The sequence below is a fragment of the Capricornis sumatraensis genome, chromosome 8 (genome assembly GCF_032405125.1).
Source record: "Capricornis sumatraensis isolate serow.1 chromosome 8, serow.2, whole genome shotgun sequence".
In the NCBI taxonomy this organism is placed as follows: Eukaryota; Metazoa; Chordata; class Mammalia; order Artiodactyla; family Bovidae; genus Capricornis; species Capricornis sumatraensis.
Genome location: NC_091076.1, coordinates 61,297,382 through 61,313,482, shown reverse-complemented (window position 1 = coordinate 61,313,482; position 16,101 = coordinate 61,297,382). Strand labels below are relative to the sequence as shown.

General features: G+C 37.7%; 1 protein-coding gene across 5 annotated transcripts in view; it reads right to left on the bottom strand.

Annotated features, from left to right (window-relative positions):
- Window positions 1-231: 231 nt before the first annotated feature.
- The window catches only part of RPS6KB1 (ribosomal protein S6 kinase B1), a 37,551-nt gene continuing 21,681 nt past the window's right edge, over window positions 232-16,101 (bottom strand). For 4 of the 5 annotated variants that reach the window (XM_068976563.1, XM_068976566.1, XM_068976564.1 and 1 more), the window contains 10 exons: window positions 14,114-14,171; window positions 12,574-12,674; window positions 10,718-10,808; window positions 10,446-10,536; window positions 9,810-9,917; window positions 9,278-9,340; window positions 9,004-9,081; window positions 5,780-5,887; window positions 2,231-2,343; window positions 232-1,422 (listed from right to left, as the gene is read on the bottom strand). In XM_068976563.1, the coding sequence (XP_068832664.1) occupies window positions 1,185-1,422; window positions 2,231-2,343; window positions 5,780-5,887; window positions 9,004-9,081; window positions 9,278-9,340; window positions 9,810-9,917; window positions 10,446-10,536; window positions 10,718-10,808; window positions 12,574-12,674; window positions 14,114-14,171 (1,049 nt within the window). In that variant the 3' untranslated portion in view covers window positions 232-1,184. The remainder of the gene's footprint in view (window positions 1,423-2,230; window positions 2,344-5,779; window positions 5,888-9,003; window positions 9,082-9,277; window positions 9,341-9,809; window positions 9,918-10,445; window positions 10,537-10,717; window positions 10,809-12,573; window positions 12,675-14,113; window positions 14,172-16,101) is intronic. The other variant, XM_068976567.1, reaches the window with a different exon arrangement.

Sequence of the window (16,101 nt, the reverse complement as noted above, 5' to 3'; positions counted from 1 at the left end):
CCCAATATAGGAGAAAAAAATCTTTTTTCCTTTTAAAACCATTGAGGAAGAAATATAAGGAAGGTAGACAGCAAAATCAGTAAAAAGTAAAACTTAAAACCTTACCAAATTGCTGTAAAGACATTAGACACGAGAGTGGACCATGGCAACACCCTCTTCCCCTGGATTTCCCTCCTCTCCCCCTCTCTGCCACCCCACGATATGCATTTTATCCTGACTCGCTTCTGTCCTTCAGCCACGGGCTGAACATGTTTGACGTCTTGAACTAAATACTGGTATAAAGTGGCGGTATTTTTCCAGTGCAATGCAGGCCCAGGATAAGGATGAAATGAAGGACATACAACTTATGCCCATTCCAAGGCTTCCAGTTAAGCTTAGCACAGAACAGTACTGCAAATAGAAATGATTAAGTAGATTCTTTTTTTTTTTCTCCTAGTATTACAGACAGGTATTGCAGCTGGGTTACTGAAAATAAACCCCAAGTCCACCCCAATCCCTCAAACGAGCCACAGCTGTGGTTAACAATGATTCATTTGCATTTTTATTTCACCAAGAGAAGAAACAGAAGTTGTCTGGCTTTCTTCACACCAACCAATAATTTCGCATTTTTAAAGTTTGGGATGTTTTTCATAATGAGCTGAATCAAAAATCTATTTGAAAAATATATATTTATATAAAAAAAAGATTCAGGTTGTTTGCACGTAAAACATCAATTGGTAAGTGTTTTTTCATCTTTGATTCCATGTTGCTGGAAAGTTTAACCAAGCTTGCATGCTAATTTGTCCTTAGTTGCAAGTATTATAGGCAAATTCATACTTTGCCTAATGGAAGGATAACCCTTCTTCGACATGATCAGGACTCAACAGTGATTCAGAAGCAACATCCTACCCTTAATACTGTCAGTTTCGAGCCATCAACATGAAAATCCTTGATAGGTTGAGACGATGTTGCTAGGAATCAATTAATTGATGTGCCTAAGAGTTCCGCTATTTTCACTTAAGTTTTTTTGCACCATTGATTGATTTTTTAAAATCCATGTTTAATTTTCCTCTGTCCAAAGTGTTCTATGTCATGACACTGACTCTTCGAGACTGTCATTTGAGTCTTCTTGTTTCACCCTGCAGGATGCTCACACATCCCCTCCCCACCTTTTTTGCCTTCAATTCATTAAAAGCATTGTTCTGTCATAGATTCATACGCAGGTGCTCTGGTCGTTTGGAGATCATGGGAAAAGCTTGCTTTTTGTACGGTCCGGAGTTTGGCTGTCGTATTGGAAGCGGTGCTGAAGCCTCCCCGCTCATTGTCACGTCCATCTGCTCTATCCCACTTGTCTCCATGGGGTATTCCACAGGCGTCTGCGGATTTGCCGTGCTGGCTGAAGCACCTCTTCCCCAGAAATCCCCAGGAGAAAATTTGACTGGGCTTTAAGACAAGGAAGAGCTATCATTTGTCTCAAGTACTATCTCAACAAGAAACATTTCCCTTACATTTAAAGCAAGTGGGGTAATGTGATTTTTTTTCAATCAATTTCCTTTTTGTATGGATTGGCACAGAGGCAGAAGTTGAGCCATCTCGCCCCTAGACTAATTGTTACTTTCCTAACTAGTCTCTCAACCTTCACACTTGCCCTCATAAAACCATCAGTGATACTTAAAAAAAAAATTTCATTTTACTCTCCTACTTAAAACAGCTTCTCATTGCATTTAAAATAAAATATTTCTCCACACCTTTGCCATTTTCTTCCTCACTCACCACACTTTAGGAATGTTGACCTCCCTTTCATGGCCAAGAAGGCAGCCAAGTTTGTCCTCCTTGAGGACTTCCGCATGCACTTTCTCTGCCTGTAACACCCCCGTGCCTCTCTGTTCTGTATGGCTAGCTCCTTCATGAATAGGAGCCCCCATGTTGCTTCTTCAGGATGAGGACAATTCCTGTCATAATCATGTGTCCCTAGCACACAGCACAACCCCTGGTGCATAATAAATGTTGAATGAATGGTTAAAGAGGACACTTTCCAGTGCAGCAGCTTACTTTCAGGAGGGAAGGTAAACTATATAGCATTTTCTCATTGATTAGTCACAAACGGATGACTTGCAATATAAGAAGGTAGAGATGCTGTGCTTACGCCAACCAAACAGGATGACAGATTTTCCATTTATGTAACTTGGCGTAAATTTCTTAAACAATGTGCTTTCTTCTAGATTAAAAAATAATAACAAAGTCTGAATACCTGACAGGTGTTCGTGGGCTGCCAATAAATCTTCGAGGGGATCGGATTTTTGGTTCAAAGGAAAACTTTTCTTTCACGCTTTCAAGTACAGATGGAGCCACATATGTAAAACCCTGAAAGATAGTAACAGTGGACTACAGAATGTCGGGAAAATGTTTTGCTTGGTCTCTGACACACCAAGATAATGATGTACACCTAAAATCACCAATGTGATTACTCTCCAACCTCTTCAATCTCATTTCACACCCATTACCTTCCTTCCAGCCATTTCGAAAGAGGCATAGACCCCAAGACAGCAGAATTCTATTGAACCACAAAGGCCAGCAAACAAAATTTCACTGTGTTAAAGAAGTAGAACAAAACAGGAAAAATACAGGCTCTACATTAAGATGTTAAACACAGAGATATATGCAGAGAAATTCTACTGTTTCTAGCCACATACCTATAAGCAACTAACATTCTCATCCCCCAAACAGCTTCTCATTATTAGGCCAAAATAAAAACAGAATTCTCTAACTTGGTAATATGGTCTTTCTGGTTTTATGCTAATGATTGAATAGATTTGGATTTTCCTGACAAATAAAGGCCAACATTGTGAAAACTATTAACTGTAACAGGCAATAATGCAGTTTGGTAGCCTTAGTTCTTTCTTGGACCTGGCTATTAGGTTACCAGCTATCATTTATCTTGCTGTTAATGTTCATCCCTTTAACAGTTAATCCTATACCTATCTTCCTTTTTATTATCCTTGTGACCTACAAGTAGGCACTTGACTTACTATAAAAAGACTCAATAAGGCTTTGGGTGAAATCCTGAAGAGTGAGGTGCAATTCTATAGAGCACATGCTTTGTGACAGCTACATGTGGACCACCAAGGCCATTTCCACATATGTTCTAGTGGACTGAAGCTTACTACCAAGAGGACCAGACTCTGCCTTAATCATCTTTGAATATCCTTTAATTCTATTAGGATTTAAACTACTGGAGGGTGGGTGGGAGGGAGGCTCAATAGAGAGGGTATATATATATATATATATATATATACACACACATACACACACCACTTACGCTGATTTGCACACACACACACACCACTTACACTGATTTGCACACACACACACACACACACACACACACACACACACCCCACCACCACTTAACGCTGATCTGCACTGTATGGCAGAAACCAACACAGTATTGTAAGGCAGTTATCCTATGGAATCTAGAAAAACAGTACAGATGAACCTATTTGTAGGGAAGGAATGGAGACTCAGAGGTAGAGGATAGACTGTGCATACAGTGGGGGAAGGAGAAGGTACGGTGAACTGAGAAAGCAGCTGACACATACACACTATCGTGTGTAAAACAGAGAGCTAGTGGGAAGCTGCTGTGTAACACAGGGAGCCCAGACTGGCCCTCTGTGACGATACAGAGGGGCGGGATGGGAGAGGGAGCGGAAGCAAAGAGAGAGGGGATTATATATATAATTATGGCTGATTTGCCTTGTTGTATGGCAGAAACCAACACAATATTGTAAAGCAATGATCTTTCAATAAAAAAAATACTAACTGAACTGCAGTTACTACAGTCACAATCCCCAGAGAAGTGGGCTGTTACTATTTTAAATTAATTTTAAAAGAGATCTTTGTGTACAGAATTCTGGCTACCACCTAAAAATGAATTGTTCTTGTGTTCATTAGTTGTCCAATTTAAATAATTAAGAGGAGCTCAACAAATCGGAATGAAAGCTTAGCTCCATAACGTCTGCCACCACAACTTTGGATTTCTTTGTAGCAAGGTAACATGTTTCTAGACTTTTTAATGGGGGAAAAAATTGTCAAACTAGCTAAAACTCCGTGACACCCAACTGAAGAAAAGGTCTATATGTTGAATCAAAGGTATAAATTCCACATTAGTAGAAAATAAAACTCCACATCATGAGAGAAAAAAAAAGAAAGGAACAACAGCATGAAAATGAGTCATGCCTACTCCCCTAAGAGCGATTTTACTAAGGGGGACACAGTAATTTTGCAAATCATGTAGACATAACGCATTCATCTTCCTTAAGTAAATGCTATAAAATTATATTTTTCATTTATATTCTTATACTACTATATAATCATACATTTATAGAATTATTACTATTCAATGTTGTTTACTCAAAAGCATGCTATACTATGGTGATTTAAGTGTTATTTTAGATTTCTGTGTTCCATGCTAACTTTAGAATTGACCCTCTGCCCCAAAAGATACCATACTGTGTTACATTGTGATTTGAGAACTAAGTTAATGACTGCTACCGCTGCTGCTAAGTCGCTTCAGTCGTGTCCGACTCTGTGTGACCCCATAGACGGCAGCCCACCAGGCTCCCCCGTCCCTGGGATTCTCCAGGCAAGAACACGAGTGGGTTGCCATTTCCTTCTCCAATGCATGAAAGTGAAAAGTGAAAGTGAAGTTGCTCAGTCATGTCTGACTCTTCGCGACCCCATGGACTGCAGCCTACCAGGCTCCTCCATCCATGGGATTTTCCAGGCAAGAATACTGGAGTGGGGTGCCATTGCCTTCTCCAAGTTAATGACAAATCCTGTGAACTCATAAACAAGGGAGAAAAAACTTCCAAATGATTACTTTCCCCATATTCTATTCTCCCTAGAGATAGTCCAAAAAGAAATGCCAAAGGATAATGACAAATGACGAAGGAAACAAATGACATGTACTTATAGTAATAAAATAAGCACTAGGCAAATAATATGTAATGATGGTCATCAGATATAAATCTATTATTTCTGTTGATCAAAATCTAGAAGTTTTGGTTTTCTATCTGAGGAGACAAAGTATAAATCAATACAGATACTTCCTCCTTATGGTTAATTTGCTTACAATCACACATGAAGCAATGTATTTTGATGTCAGATATTTAAAATCAACAGGTTAAAAATCCCCTGAAGATAAAAATCTTTAGCTGTTTCAGGAATAAAATAGTTATTATGAGCCGCCCTTCTCCTACTGCTATGGCTGTGTGGCTTTTAGTTAAGGTGCTGAGCCAAACATTTTAAGTCAGTGGCCTATTCAAAAAATGAATAATGTACTCTGACTCTAACCGCTAAAATGGAATACTGAGTTAAGCAACATCAATTACTTATCAATAAGTCATAAGGGGATAACTTAAAAAAGCAACTCAGGTTATCTCGGAGAAGGCAATGGCACCCCACTCCAGTACTCTCGCCTGGAAAATCCTATGGACAGAGGAGCCTGGTAGGCTGCAGTCCATGGGGTCTCTAAGAGTTGGATACAACTGAGCAAATTCCCTCTCACTTTTCACTTTCATGCACTAGAGAAGGAAATGGCAACCCACTCCAGTGTTCTTGCCTGGAGAATCCCAGGGATGGGGGAGCCTGGTGGGCTGCCGTCTATGGGGTCACACAGAGTTGGACAACTGAAGTGACTTAGCAGCAGCAGCAGGTTATCTACATTCTAATTTTCTTATTGAAAACGGCCCATACCCATATTTAAATTTCCCATGGCTACACTGGAAAGTCGTTCACTTACCAGAAAGACCTGGTTGGCACTTTCACTGAGAGCTGAGTCATCTGGGCTGTCAACAGGTGTCTGACGTGTAAACTTGGAATCAAACTGACTCACATCCTCTTCTGATTGCTTTATAAAAAAATTAGAAAATGGTGAACAGACTGTATTATACATAACAATCAATAGCATTACATGCATTAGAGAAGGTTCCAGATAAAGCTCTTTTCTCAAGGTTTGACTATAATAAAAGAGTAGAACAGCCTGAGCAGGCACAGATTGAAAAATATATACAATTAGAAAGTATCAAAGGTCAAATGATATCTTTAGTTATCATTTCTATTAAAAATCTGAGAATCAATCATCCCCTCTCATAAAGCTTCAGTGTGCCTAGCCCAGTGGCTAAATCCCTTTTTAGAGACAATCTGCACAACTGGCAAAGCTGTAAAACACTTGAATCAGAGTTTAAACACAAAGTACATTTATAACATGCTCTAGTTAAAAGATTCTTCTCATAGCTTGTTTCATTCCTTTAAATTTCTCTAGGAGCAAGAATAATATTCTGCTCTGCCTGAGTGCATTTTCTTGTGAAGGAATATTATCACCTAAATCTGACTACCCGATCTGTTTCTTCTCTCTGGTGCCACATCAGACTCGTGGTTGTGTCAAAAGAACTCAGGAACCAGGACTTCCCTGGTGGTCCAGTGGTTAAGCCTCTGCGCTTTCACTGCCAGTGGCACAGGTTCAATTCCTGGTTGGAGAAGTAAGATTCCATATGCTGCACAGAGTAGCAAAGCACACACAAAAAAAGAACTTGGGAACCAACAGGATGGAAAAGATGTCTAAAGATGAGAAAAGCTGAACATCAGTAAAAATAACTGCAATGAATTAAAACTCAAATATGTTAAACAGCATGAATCCATAATTGTAGTAAAAAAATCACATAATTCATTGGTCAGTTTTGGAAGGTGCTAGGGAACTAATTCATTATTTCAGGAACTGGGAAAGAAAACATTTATCCTGCCTTTTCTATATAAACTGTGCCTCAGGAAACCAAGCAACTGAGGTAAGAGTATCTTTTCACAGGACAATTCCACCTAATAAAGAATGAATAACGATTATTAGAGTAGGACAATTCTGCAAACCCTTAAAATCTTGGAACTAACTAGGCTCTAGATTCTCAGCCTTAGCACCGTTGACATTTTGGACCTGATGACTCTTGTTGCGGGAGGCTGTCCGGTGCGTTATAGGATGTTTAATAGCATCTCTGGCCTCTACTCATAAGTACCAGTAGCACCCCTCCCTAAGTTGTGACAGCTTGTCTCTGACATTGCCAAATCAACCCTGGCTGAGAACTACTGATACAGGCAATGATTAATGACCACTAACATCACTGAAAGAAATGTTTAAGTACACATTATATCTTCTGATCAAAATATATAGCGCCAAAAATTTAATCTGAATCAGATCTATTAGTACTATTCGTTTTCAAAATATGAGGAACAGGTGAACATGGCTGAGGACATGCCATGGCGTTAAAATCAGCAAAATCAAAATATAAGGAACTGCACAGGACACATGGTAAAGTTTCTTTAGTAAGTCCTCAAAGGAGGAACTGAGAGCGGATATCAGGTCTGTCTAGTCAAAGCTATGGTTTCTCCAGTAGTCATGTACCGATGTGAGAGTGGGACCATAAAGAAAGCTGACCACCGAAGAATTGATGCTTTTGAACTGTGGTGTTAGAGAAGACTCTTGAGAGTCCCTTGGACTGCAAGGAGATCCAACTGGTCCATCCTAAAGGAAATCAGTCCTGAATATTCATTGGAAGGACTGCTGAAGCTGAAATTCCTGGCTACCTGATGCGAAGAACTGTCTCACTGGAAAAGACCCTCATGCTGGGCAAGATTGAAGGCAGAAGGAAAAGACAGAGGATGAGATGGTTGGATGGCATCACTGACTCGATGGACATGAGTTTGAGCAAGCTCTGGGAGTTGGTGATGGGACAGGGAAGCCTGACATGCTATAGTCCGTGGGGACACAAAGAGTCGGACACAACTGGGACTAAACTGAACTGATCTATGGATCAGTTAAGAAGCTGATCAGTTTCTTAAGACTTAAGAAACACAGTCAACCTATACAGGTCTTGACTGAATCCTTACTGAATCAAAACAACAGAGAAAAAAAAGAAACAACTAGGGAAATTGTTAGTTTTTTAGTTATGATGATAGCATGGTGGTTATGTTTATGTTTAAACAAGATGACTTGATAATTTTTGAAGCTGGGCAGTTGGCACATGAGGGTTCTACCCTGACGGTCATGTTCAAATTTTAAATTTTAAAATATGTTGAAATTTTAAAGCAAGCAACCCCTGTGCTCCTAGGACCAAATAACCATCATCGTTATCCTATTACTTTTCCTCCACTTCAAGAAACAGAAAAAGAAACTATCTTTTCTCAAATTCTTGAGGTGGGAAAAAGAAAGAACTAATACACTAACTCATTCACTTATAAACATATTGTTATGGTTTGAATGGTGTCCCTCCGACATTCACATGATGAAGTTCTAACCCCAGGACCTCAGAAGGTAACCTTGTTTGGAATGAAGGCCTTTACAGATGTAACTAGTTAAGATAAGGTCATTCTGGAGTAGGGAGGGATCCTAATTCAATGACTGGTGTTCTTACAAAAAAGAGAAAATTTGGATGCAGATCTGCACACAAGGAGAATGCCACATGAACATGAAGGAAAAGATAGGATGATGTGCCTACAAGCCAAGAAATGCCAAGGATTGCCAGCAAATCACCAAAGGCTAGCAGATAAGCATGAAACAGTCTCTCACAACCTGTAGCAAGAGCCAACCCTGACAATACCTTGATCTTGAACTTCTAGCCTCCAGAACTGCAACACAGTAAATTTCTGTTTAAGCCACCTAGTTTATGATACTTTGCTATATGAAAGCAAATTCAGAATGGGCTGAGTTAAGCAAAACAAAAACAAAGCAAGAAAACTAGAAGTCCCAATTACTTAAGCTATTTAATTATCTTAAGCAACCAACTTAAAACCAGTTAATACAGCCATCAATTGCTGCTGTAGTTCCTTAAAAGACTGTGCAGAATACAGATTGTGAAGAGAAGAGAGGATAGGCCAAAGGTTTTTGTATCATTAATAAATATTTCTAACTGGTCTGAGATTCTCTTATTCTAAAAAAGTACCAGGTCTCTCAAATTACATGCTTTCATGAATACACACCAAAAGAGGTTTGAAGGGGGGCTCCACCTTCCGAGCCAGCAGTTCTTCCCAGTTAATATGTCTGAAGAATGGATGAGCCTGGGAAAAAATGAAACAAAAAAAGCAGGAAGAAAGATTAAGGGGAACAGACTTTACTGGATTGACAAATTAACAGACTATTTGAAGTTACCAATCACAAAATAAGATATATTTCTAAGCAACTACATATAACCTTCACAAATATATAAAATTGGCATTATCTTCCCCTCAAATCACCAAACATGCCAGTCCCTACTTGAACTTCTCCAGCATCCCCAGGACCAGCTCCAAGACGAGACGCAGCATTTCTTTTCAGCAGCTTTTAGGAAGGAAAAGAAAAACACTGATGAAGTTAATCAAATTGATTACTTTTTCTTTTTTTTTTTTTCTCTCACTTATTTATATCTTCAGCATTTTGGCCACCTGATACAAAGAGCTGACTCATTTGAAAAGACCCTGATGTTGGGAAAGATTCAAGGCAGGAGGAGAAGGGGACAACAGAGGATGTGATGGTTAGATGGCACAAATTGATTACTTTTTCTTTATAGAATTTGCAGGTCTATTTTGCCTTGAGAACATATGCTTTATTAATTACTTCCAAATATTGTCTGGGAATAAAAAGAAAACAAAGTCTTTAAAAAAACACATTTGTACTTTGGAGGCAAAAACTGTAAGCTTTTTTGTCAACATCTGTGTATGATTCTATATTCAAAATGTATATTCAGTTCTATCTATTTAAATCCTAGTAGTTGAGACTCATGCGTTGAGTGCTGATTTTAGAATCCTACCTTTTTAAGCAGATCTCTGGCTTCTTGCGTGAGGTAGGGAGGCAAATTGAGTTTACATTTGAGGATTTTGTCAATTGTTTTCTTTCTATTCTCCCCAGTGAACGGGGGCTAAGAACAGAAGAGAGTAAGAAAAATTAGCATAGAAAGAATATAAAATTTTAAATAACAGAATTATCCATTTCCTGAATTAGTAACACAGAGATCAGAAATGTATACTGTGATGTGGGATGGGTGATCGCTAAAGAGCTGTAGTTTTTAAGCAATGGCACAGAGAAAAAGCAATGTCCTGGAAGGAACTGGTTTTCCACCATTAGCCTGGTGTAATAATGGGTGAGCCATTTGATTTTATGCTTCACTTTGTCCATCTATAAAATAAGGGCAATACTTGTTTTGCCTCTGATTCATAGGACCACAGGCCATGACCTAAATCATCTAAATGAAAATACTTCTAATACAGAGGCCCATAATACCACTAATAAAGCATTGCTAGTGTTAGATTTTTAAAAATAACTTCATTGAAAAATAAATAATTTCATTGGTAACATTTTCCAAAAATCGGCAACATCTCTTCCTGTAATGACTCTGTAACTACTCAGCACAGTCTGTAATACATGCAGCTTTTAACTGTGCACCTACTGCTCCAGTCAGCATGTCATACATTAATGCTCCCAAACTCCACCAATCCACAGCACGATTGTGGCCACTTCTCATCAAGATCTCAGGGGCCCTACAAAGAGAAAAATAATACACCTAAACAGTCCACTAGTTGCATATCATCTGAATTTAAATTTCTACAAGATACAGAATCAAACAGTGCAGCAGAAAATTTAGCACACTTATTACTTAAACCAGGTAAAACTTAGCTATTACCCCCAAACCAGTAATATTTCTTTCAACATGCAGCTCACATGTATTCTATTGTTCCACAAAAGGTGTGTGTGACTGTTCCGTCATGAATAGATTCTTTGCATAGTCCAAAATCTGTTAGTTTGACGTGACCTAGAAGGAAAGAATAAAGATGGTTATGTTGAGAATTCTAAGTACGTGCAGTGTTTAAATGTTTTCATACAAGATAACAGTCTATCCTTTCATTTTAATTTTTCTGCCTTAAATTTATTTTTTGAGATCAAGAACTAGCAATGTTCCATCCAAAAATAAGGATGCTAATTTGTGAAGGATAAGGCAAAATTACCTTTGCCAGTGATATAATCTATCTTGTGGGAAAATAAATATGAGAAAAAGATAAAGCAGCTTGTCTAAGGCTCCAGCTTTACTTTATATCAAAAATCCTTTACCATCCTGAGCAAGTAAGTCCTGGGAAAACTTGATGAAGTATGGATTAAGTATACAGACCCTAAAAAAAAATCTTCTGCATGTTTTGAACAAAGGTGTGACACTGCACTTGAAATATATTGCTCTTATCACCATGAACTGTGACCTAACAGTTCTTAAAACAGTCCTAGTCACTATAACAAGTTAGCTTATTCTGCCAATGCACTTTGGAAGAGAAGAAAGAAATGAAATTGCTACATAGCATGGAACCATCATTTCTGATCCAGAAAGTAAAAAACTCATCACCTTATACAAAGAACACTTCAGTTCAAGTTTAGTCCTACTGACCTGTCATTAGCTATCCAGTGGTTCAGCAACCCCAGGCACCCTACTATTCCCAGTTTACTTCAAGAAAAGGCAACTCATGTAAATGTGTACTTTACTCTGACGTAGAAGAAGAAATATGACATTTTCACCAAACTATCTGATACACTTAGGTTATGGATCAAAGAAGCTAACTAATCAAATTCCTATTATCCCTTGTCTTAGAATTCAGAATCTAAATCTGAGGCAATGAGGATAGAACTGGGAGAAAGGAAGATACATAGATATCCATGATAAACATGGTTAAAGACAGCATTTCTTAAAAAAAAAAAGGGGGGGGGCGAGAAAAGAAAAAAAATCCCACAATTTGAAACATTTATTCTGGCATCGGTTGTCCATAAGCCATTTTCTGTACAAGAGTTAACTACCTCTTGTGTCCTCTGATAGACACCTAAGGATCAGCAGCTGCCACTAGCCCCCAGATACCCAGACTGACGGGCTGCTCCTCTGGGATGTGAGTAAACTGCCAAGTCTCCCCAGCCCAGGTTACTCTCACGTAAGCTGAACTGTCTGTAGCAACATGCAGTTACAATCAAGGTTCACTCTGCTGTACCCACAGCTGTATAGAATATTAGTTTGTCTGATTCCTACATTTGTTACAAACTAACAGCAAGAATAAACTGATGCCTACTAAACATTTTATTTCCAAAGTATAATCAAATGGTTTGGTTCAGTTCTAATCTCCTTCTCTTCTATATAGCATTAATAAAATTTATCATGAAAACATTGTTTCTAATATTTCTGTATTTTCATCATTAAAGAAAACTCAATTTATAAAGTTAAGATTCACTTTCCAACTTAAGAAACAAACCAAAATTAGTATTTGGACTGGCTTTTGGCTCACACACTTTATGTAAGGATTTCAAAAGAATGACCAAGCTATAAAGAGTAAAGGTTAAACTAGAAAAGGGAGTTGAGTGGCCAGTTATCCTCAACTCTTTTTAATCTCATTAACCGTTAAGTACAAGCATCGTGATGCTATAAATTCTAACGGAGGAACATACAGTAACAGACACATGAATATGGGGCTTTGAAAATGACCATGAACCTGTGTGGGAAGATTTTAAGATGATTATTTACTATAGAACTGTTTACAGTATATCTCCACCTTGGTGATTAAGCATGATATTCTCCGGCTTCAGGTCTCTGTAGATGATCCCCTTTTGATGTAAATGCCCCAAAGCCATGGAGATTTCTGCCAAGTAAAAGCTGGAAACAAAAGTGATTTAATAAAATTAAAAAGAATAATCCACTCAAAGCAGTTTATGTTTGGAGCAAAATTCCTTGAAAGAAATAGACATGCACCAAAGACCAAATTAGTGGGGGCGGGTATGGGTAAAAGAGATGGCACAGGCTGCTGCCAAAATGCATGGAGACATTTATGTTTCACTTGTTTAGTGAAACTATAAAGTGTTTTATTTCATCAATAAAACATCTTGCTAAAACTGCAAAGAAGTCCAGATTATGCCAAACTGTCACTGGTCATGTTTTCTTCTGTCTATGTGGGAACTGGGCCAATAGTCATTCAGATCAAAGCAAATTTCTCCCACCCACCCCCAATTTTTAAATTCCATAGGAAATAGGAACTTCATTATTCTCTGAGATCAAACCTTAGTTTCAAAAATACCTTATAACCTGACCCTTAAAAGCCCACTCATCCCTTACTTAATACAGCTGCATATTTATATACAGCTCATGCCCACAGTATCTGCCCTCCCTCTTGCCAGCCAGCCCACAACTGTAAATTGTGTGACACTCAAATTTATCTACCTCAAAAGAATAAAGGGCTGAGTCAACCCTGTCTGGATTCGAAAAGCACAAGGCACTGCAATACTGGCTGCATAACAATGTTGCAATCCTGCAGATTACTCCAGGATGGAGAGGGTGTGTCCTAGAGAACTGAGGCAGTTTCACAGTCAGCAGGACCACAAACACAGCCTCCAACACGGCTCAGAGAGCCTCCTCCAAAAAAGGGCACTTCATCCCTAAGGCTCTTAAATGCAGCTTCTGTGTTAGAAAAGGCCTGAAATTAAACAATGGAATGCAGTTTGGTAATTACGGTAGAAAAAAACATTTAAGTGTTTTCTAATCAATTAATGTGTAGGATAAACTGATTTACTGTTACCCAGTACTGTCATCTCACAAAAGGGTATGTATATTTTTAATTTGAAGCAGATGCCATCTTAAGAAATAGAAGGGTAGATCCCATCCTGGCCACTGAATCAATCCACAGATGATGTGTGCAGACTTATCACTTCCCTAAGACTGCACCTTGGGAACTGGAAAGTCTACAAAAAAAAGGAGATGGTTTCTGATACTTTCCATGGGTCTACACATAAAAGTTTCACTGGAAAACCACACTCACCCAGAGCCAAGGCAGGCAGCTTACCAATTCAAGGAAATAAAGCCCCAGTGAGAATGGTTCTGTTAGGAACTGGTGTGAAGAACGTTCCACCCAAGGCCTGGGGGCAAAGGAATGATGTGATCTCTAATAGCTGCCAAGACCCAAAGCTGCTTCTCCCCATTGAGTCCTGAGTGACTGACTGGCTCCAAAACAATTTACTGGCTGCCCACAGTGGGAACAGGACTTTGCTTTTAATTATAGGAATTATTACCTGAATTCATGCAACCACAAAAATTTCACTTACCAGGCTGTGTCTTCCATAAATATTCCTTCTCTTTCTAACTGCATAAATAATTCTCCTCCTGTAAAGAAAAGAAAAAGACATTGGAATACAACAATCTTTATTTTCAACAATCCACTTCTAATGAGAGGGTTTGTGCTTTCCTCTTAACCATAATTGAAAGACATCAACCCTTAACAAATAAAAAACAGATCCTAAAAATTATAGGTTTAAAACTAAGTCCTCAGGATTCCATTTTTAGCAGTGTTCTTCTTATGTGGAATATACAAGTTTGGGAATTCTAGGTTTTACATCTATAAACTTCAAAATATTTACAACAGATTTCAGACTTGAGGTTAAAAAAAAATCTTGATTAAAGCTTCTCTAACATTTTACCAGTAAGTAAGAAAATGTTAATATGTAATTAAACCATCCTTGCAAATTAGTGAATACCCAAATTAGAACTCTAAAACAGAATGAATTTGTCAATGTCTTAGCTAAATAGTATGGAATGATTTGAATATCAAAATAAACAGTTACGATATTAACAAAGTATTATAGTCTACTAAATAATCTTAGAATCCATGAGTCCACAATGATTTAAATAAAAGAATAGATAAATTTCTTTTTTATAATGGGGGAGAACAGAAAGCTCTTTGTTACAGTAGAATGCCAAATAAATGAAGGAAGCATGATGGAATAAGAAAAATCACTTGGCAATCATCATAGTTAATTGTTTCAGGCAAGAATCAATGGATGCTAAAACTGTATGTGAAAGCTTGATGAGAGATGAGATATTTAAATAATTTCAAAGTATCTCCTCAAGATACTTACTAATTAAAAAAGGAAAAACTTCACCAAAAAAACCAAAAAAAACTTCACCACCTTATATGTATGATCAAAGTTAAAATCAACAGTAATGGAACAAAGATACAAATCTTAAGTACTTCTTGCTCTGATACACAGAGAAGGACAGGACGCCACTTCGATGGTCCTCCCCAAACTGCATAACCTGAGTCTAATCCTGAGGAAATGCCAGATAAGCCCAAACTGACGCATTCTACAAACTAGACTTCAAAACTGTCAAGGTCATGAAAGACAAAGAAAGACTTAGGAACTGTTACAGATTAAGGGAAACTAAGGAAAGAGATTACTGCTATCAGTGCTAATTTCCTATTTTGATAATTTTGGTATAGTTATGTAAGATACTGTGGTTAATTTCAGAAAAATATACACTGAAATATTTAGGGATAAAGGGAAATCAAGTCTGCAACATTCTCTTAAACAGTTCAGAAAAAATTATGAATATATATACACATATGTGTGTTTATATATCTATAAACATATTTATGTATATATATCTATATACACACCTGCATATATACATACACAGAGAGGGAGAAAAAAGAAAGATGAAACAAAACAATTGGGGTAAAATGATAACACTTGGGGAATCTAGGTGAATAGTAGGTGGGAATTCTCTGTCTTACTGCTGCACCTTTTTTGTGTAAATCTGAAACTATGTTAAAATACAGTTACAAGAAAAAATGGTAACAGTCACAAAAAGTTATTAAATTGTGCAGCTTTCTATTCCATGTTACAGGCTACTGTGAAATCTGTTTTTTCAGAAAACTCAAGTGTGTTTGCTGAAAATAGAAACCTGTGATCTAAAAATGCTATGGGGTGCCACGAATTCCTAGGAAGGGTTAAGTCCTGGAATGAGTGAGGGATTTCTAATGTAAAACTGAAAAATCTATCTGTAGAATTACATTAAACAAAAAACACTTCTGTTTAAATATGCAATACCAAAAATACTCATTACCTTAAACAATACTCTTAAGTTTTCTATTTCAGTTAGTGGTTTATTTGAATTTTATTATCTTACCCAAGTGCAGTTAGTTTGATGGCTATCCATTAGGTGTTTGTTATTTTGTTAACTGATTACAAGAGAATTAAGATAAAACATTACAGATGAAGAAAAAAGACAACCTTTAAAGTTTCCTTCATATTTG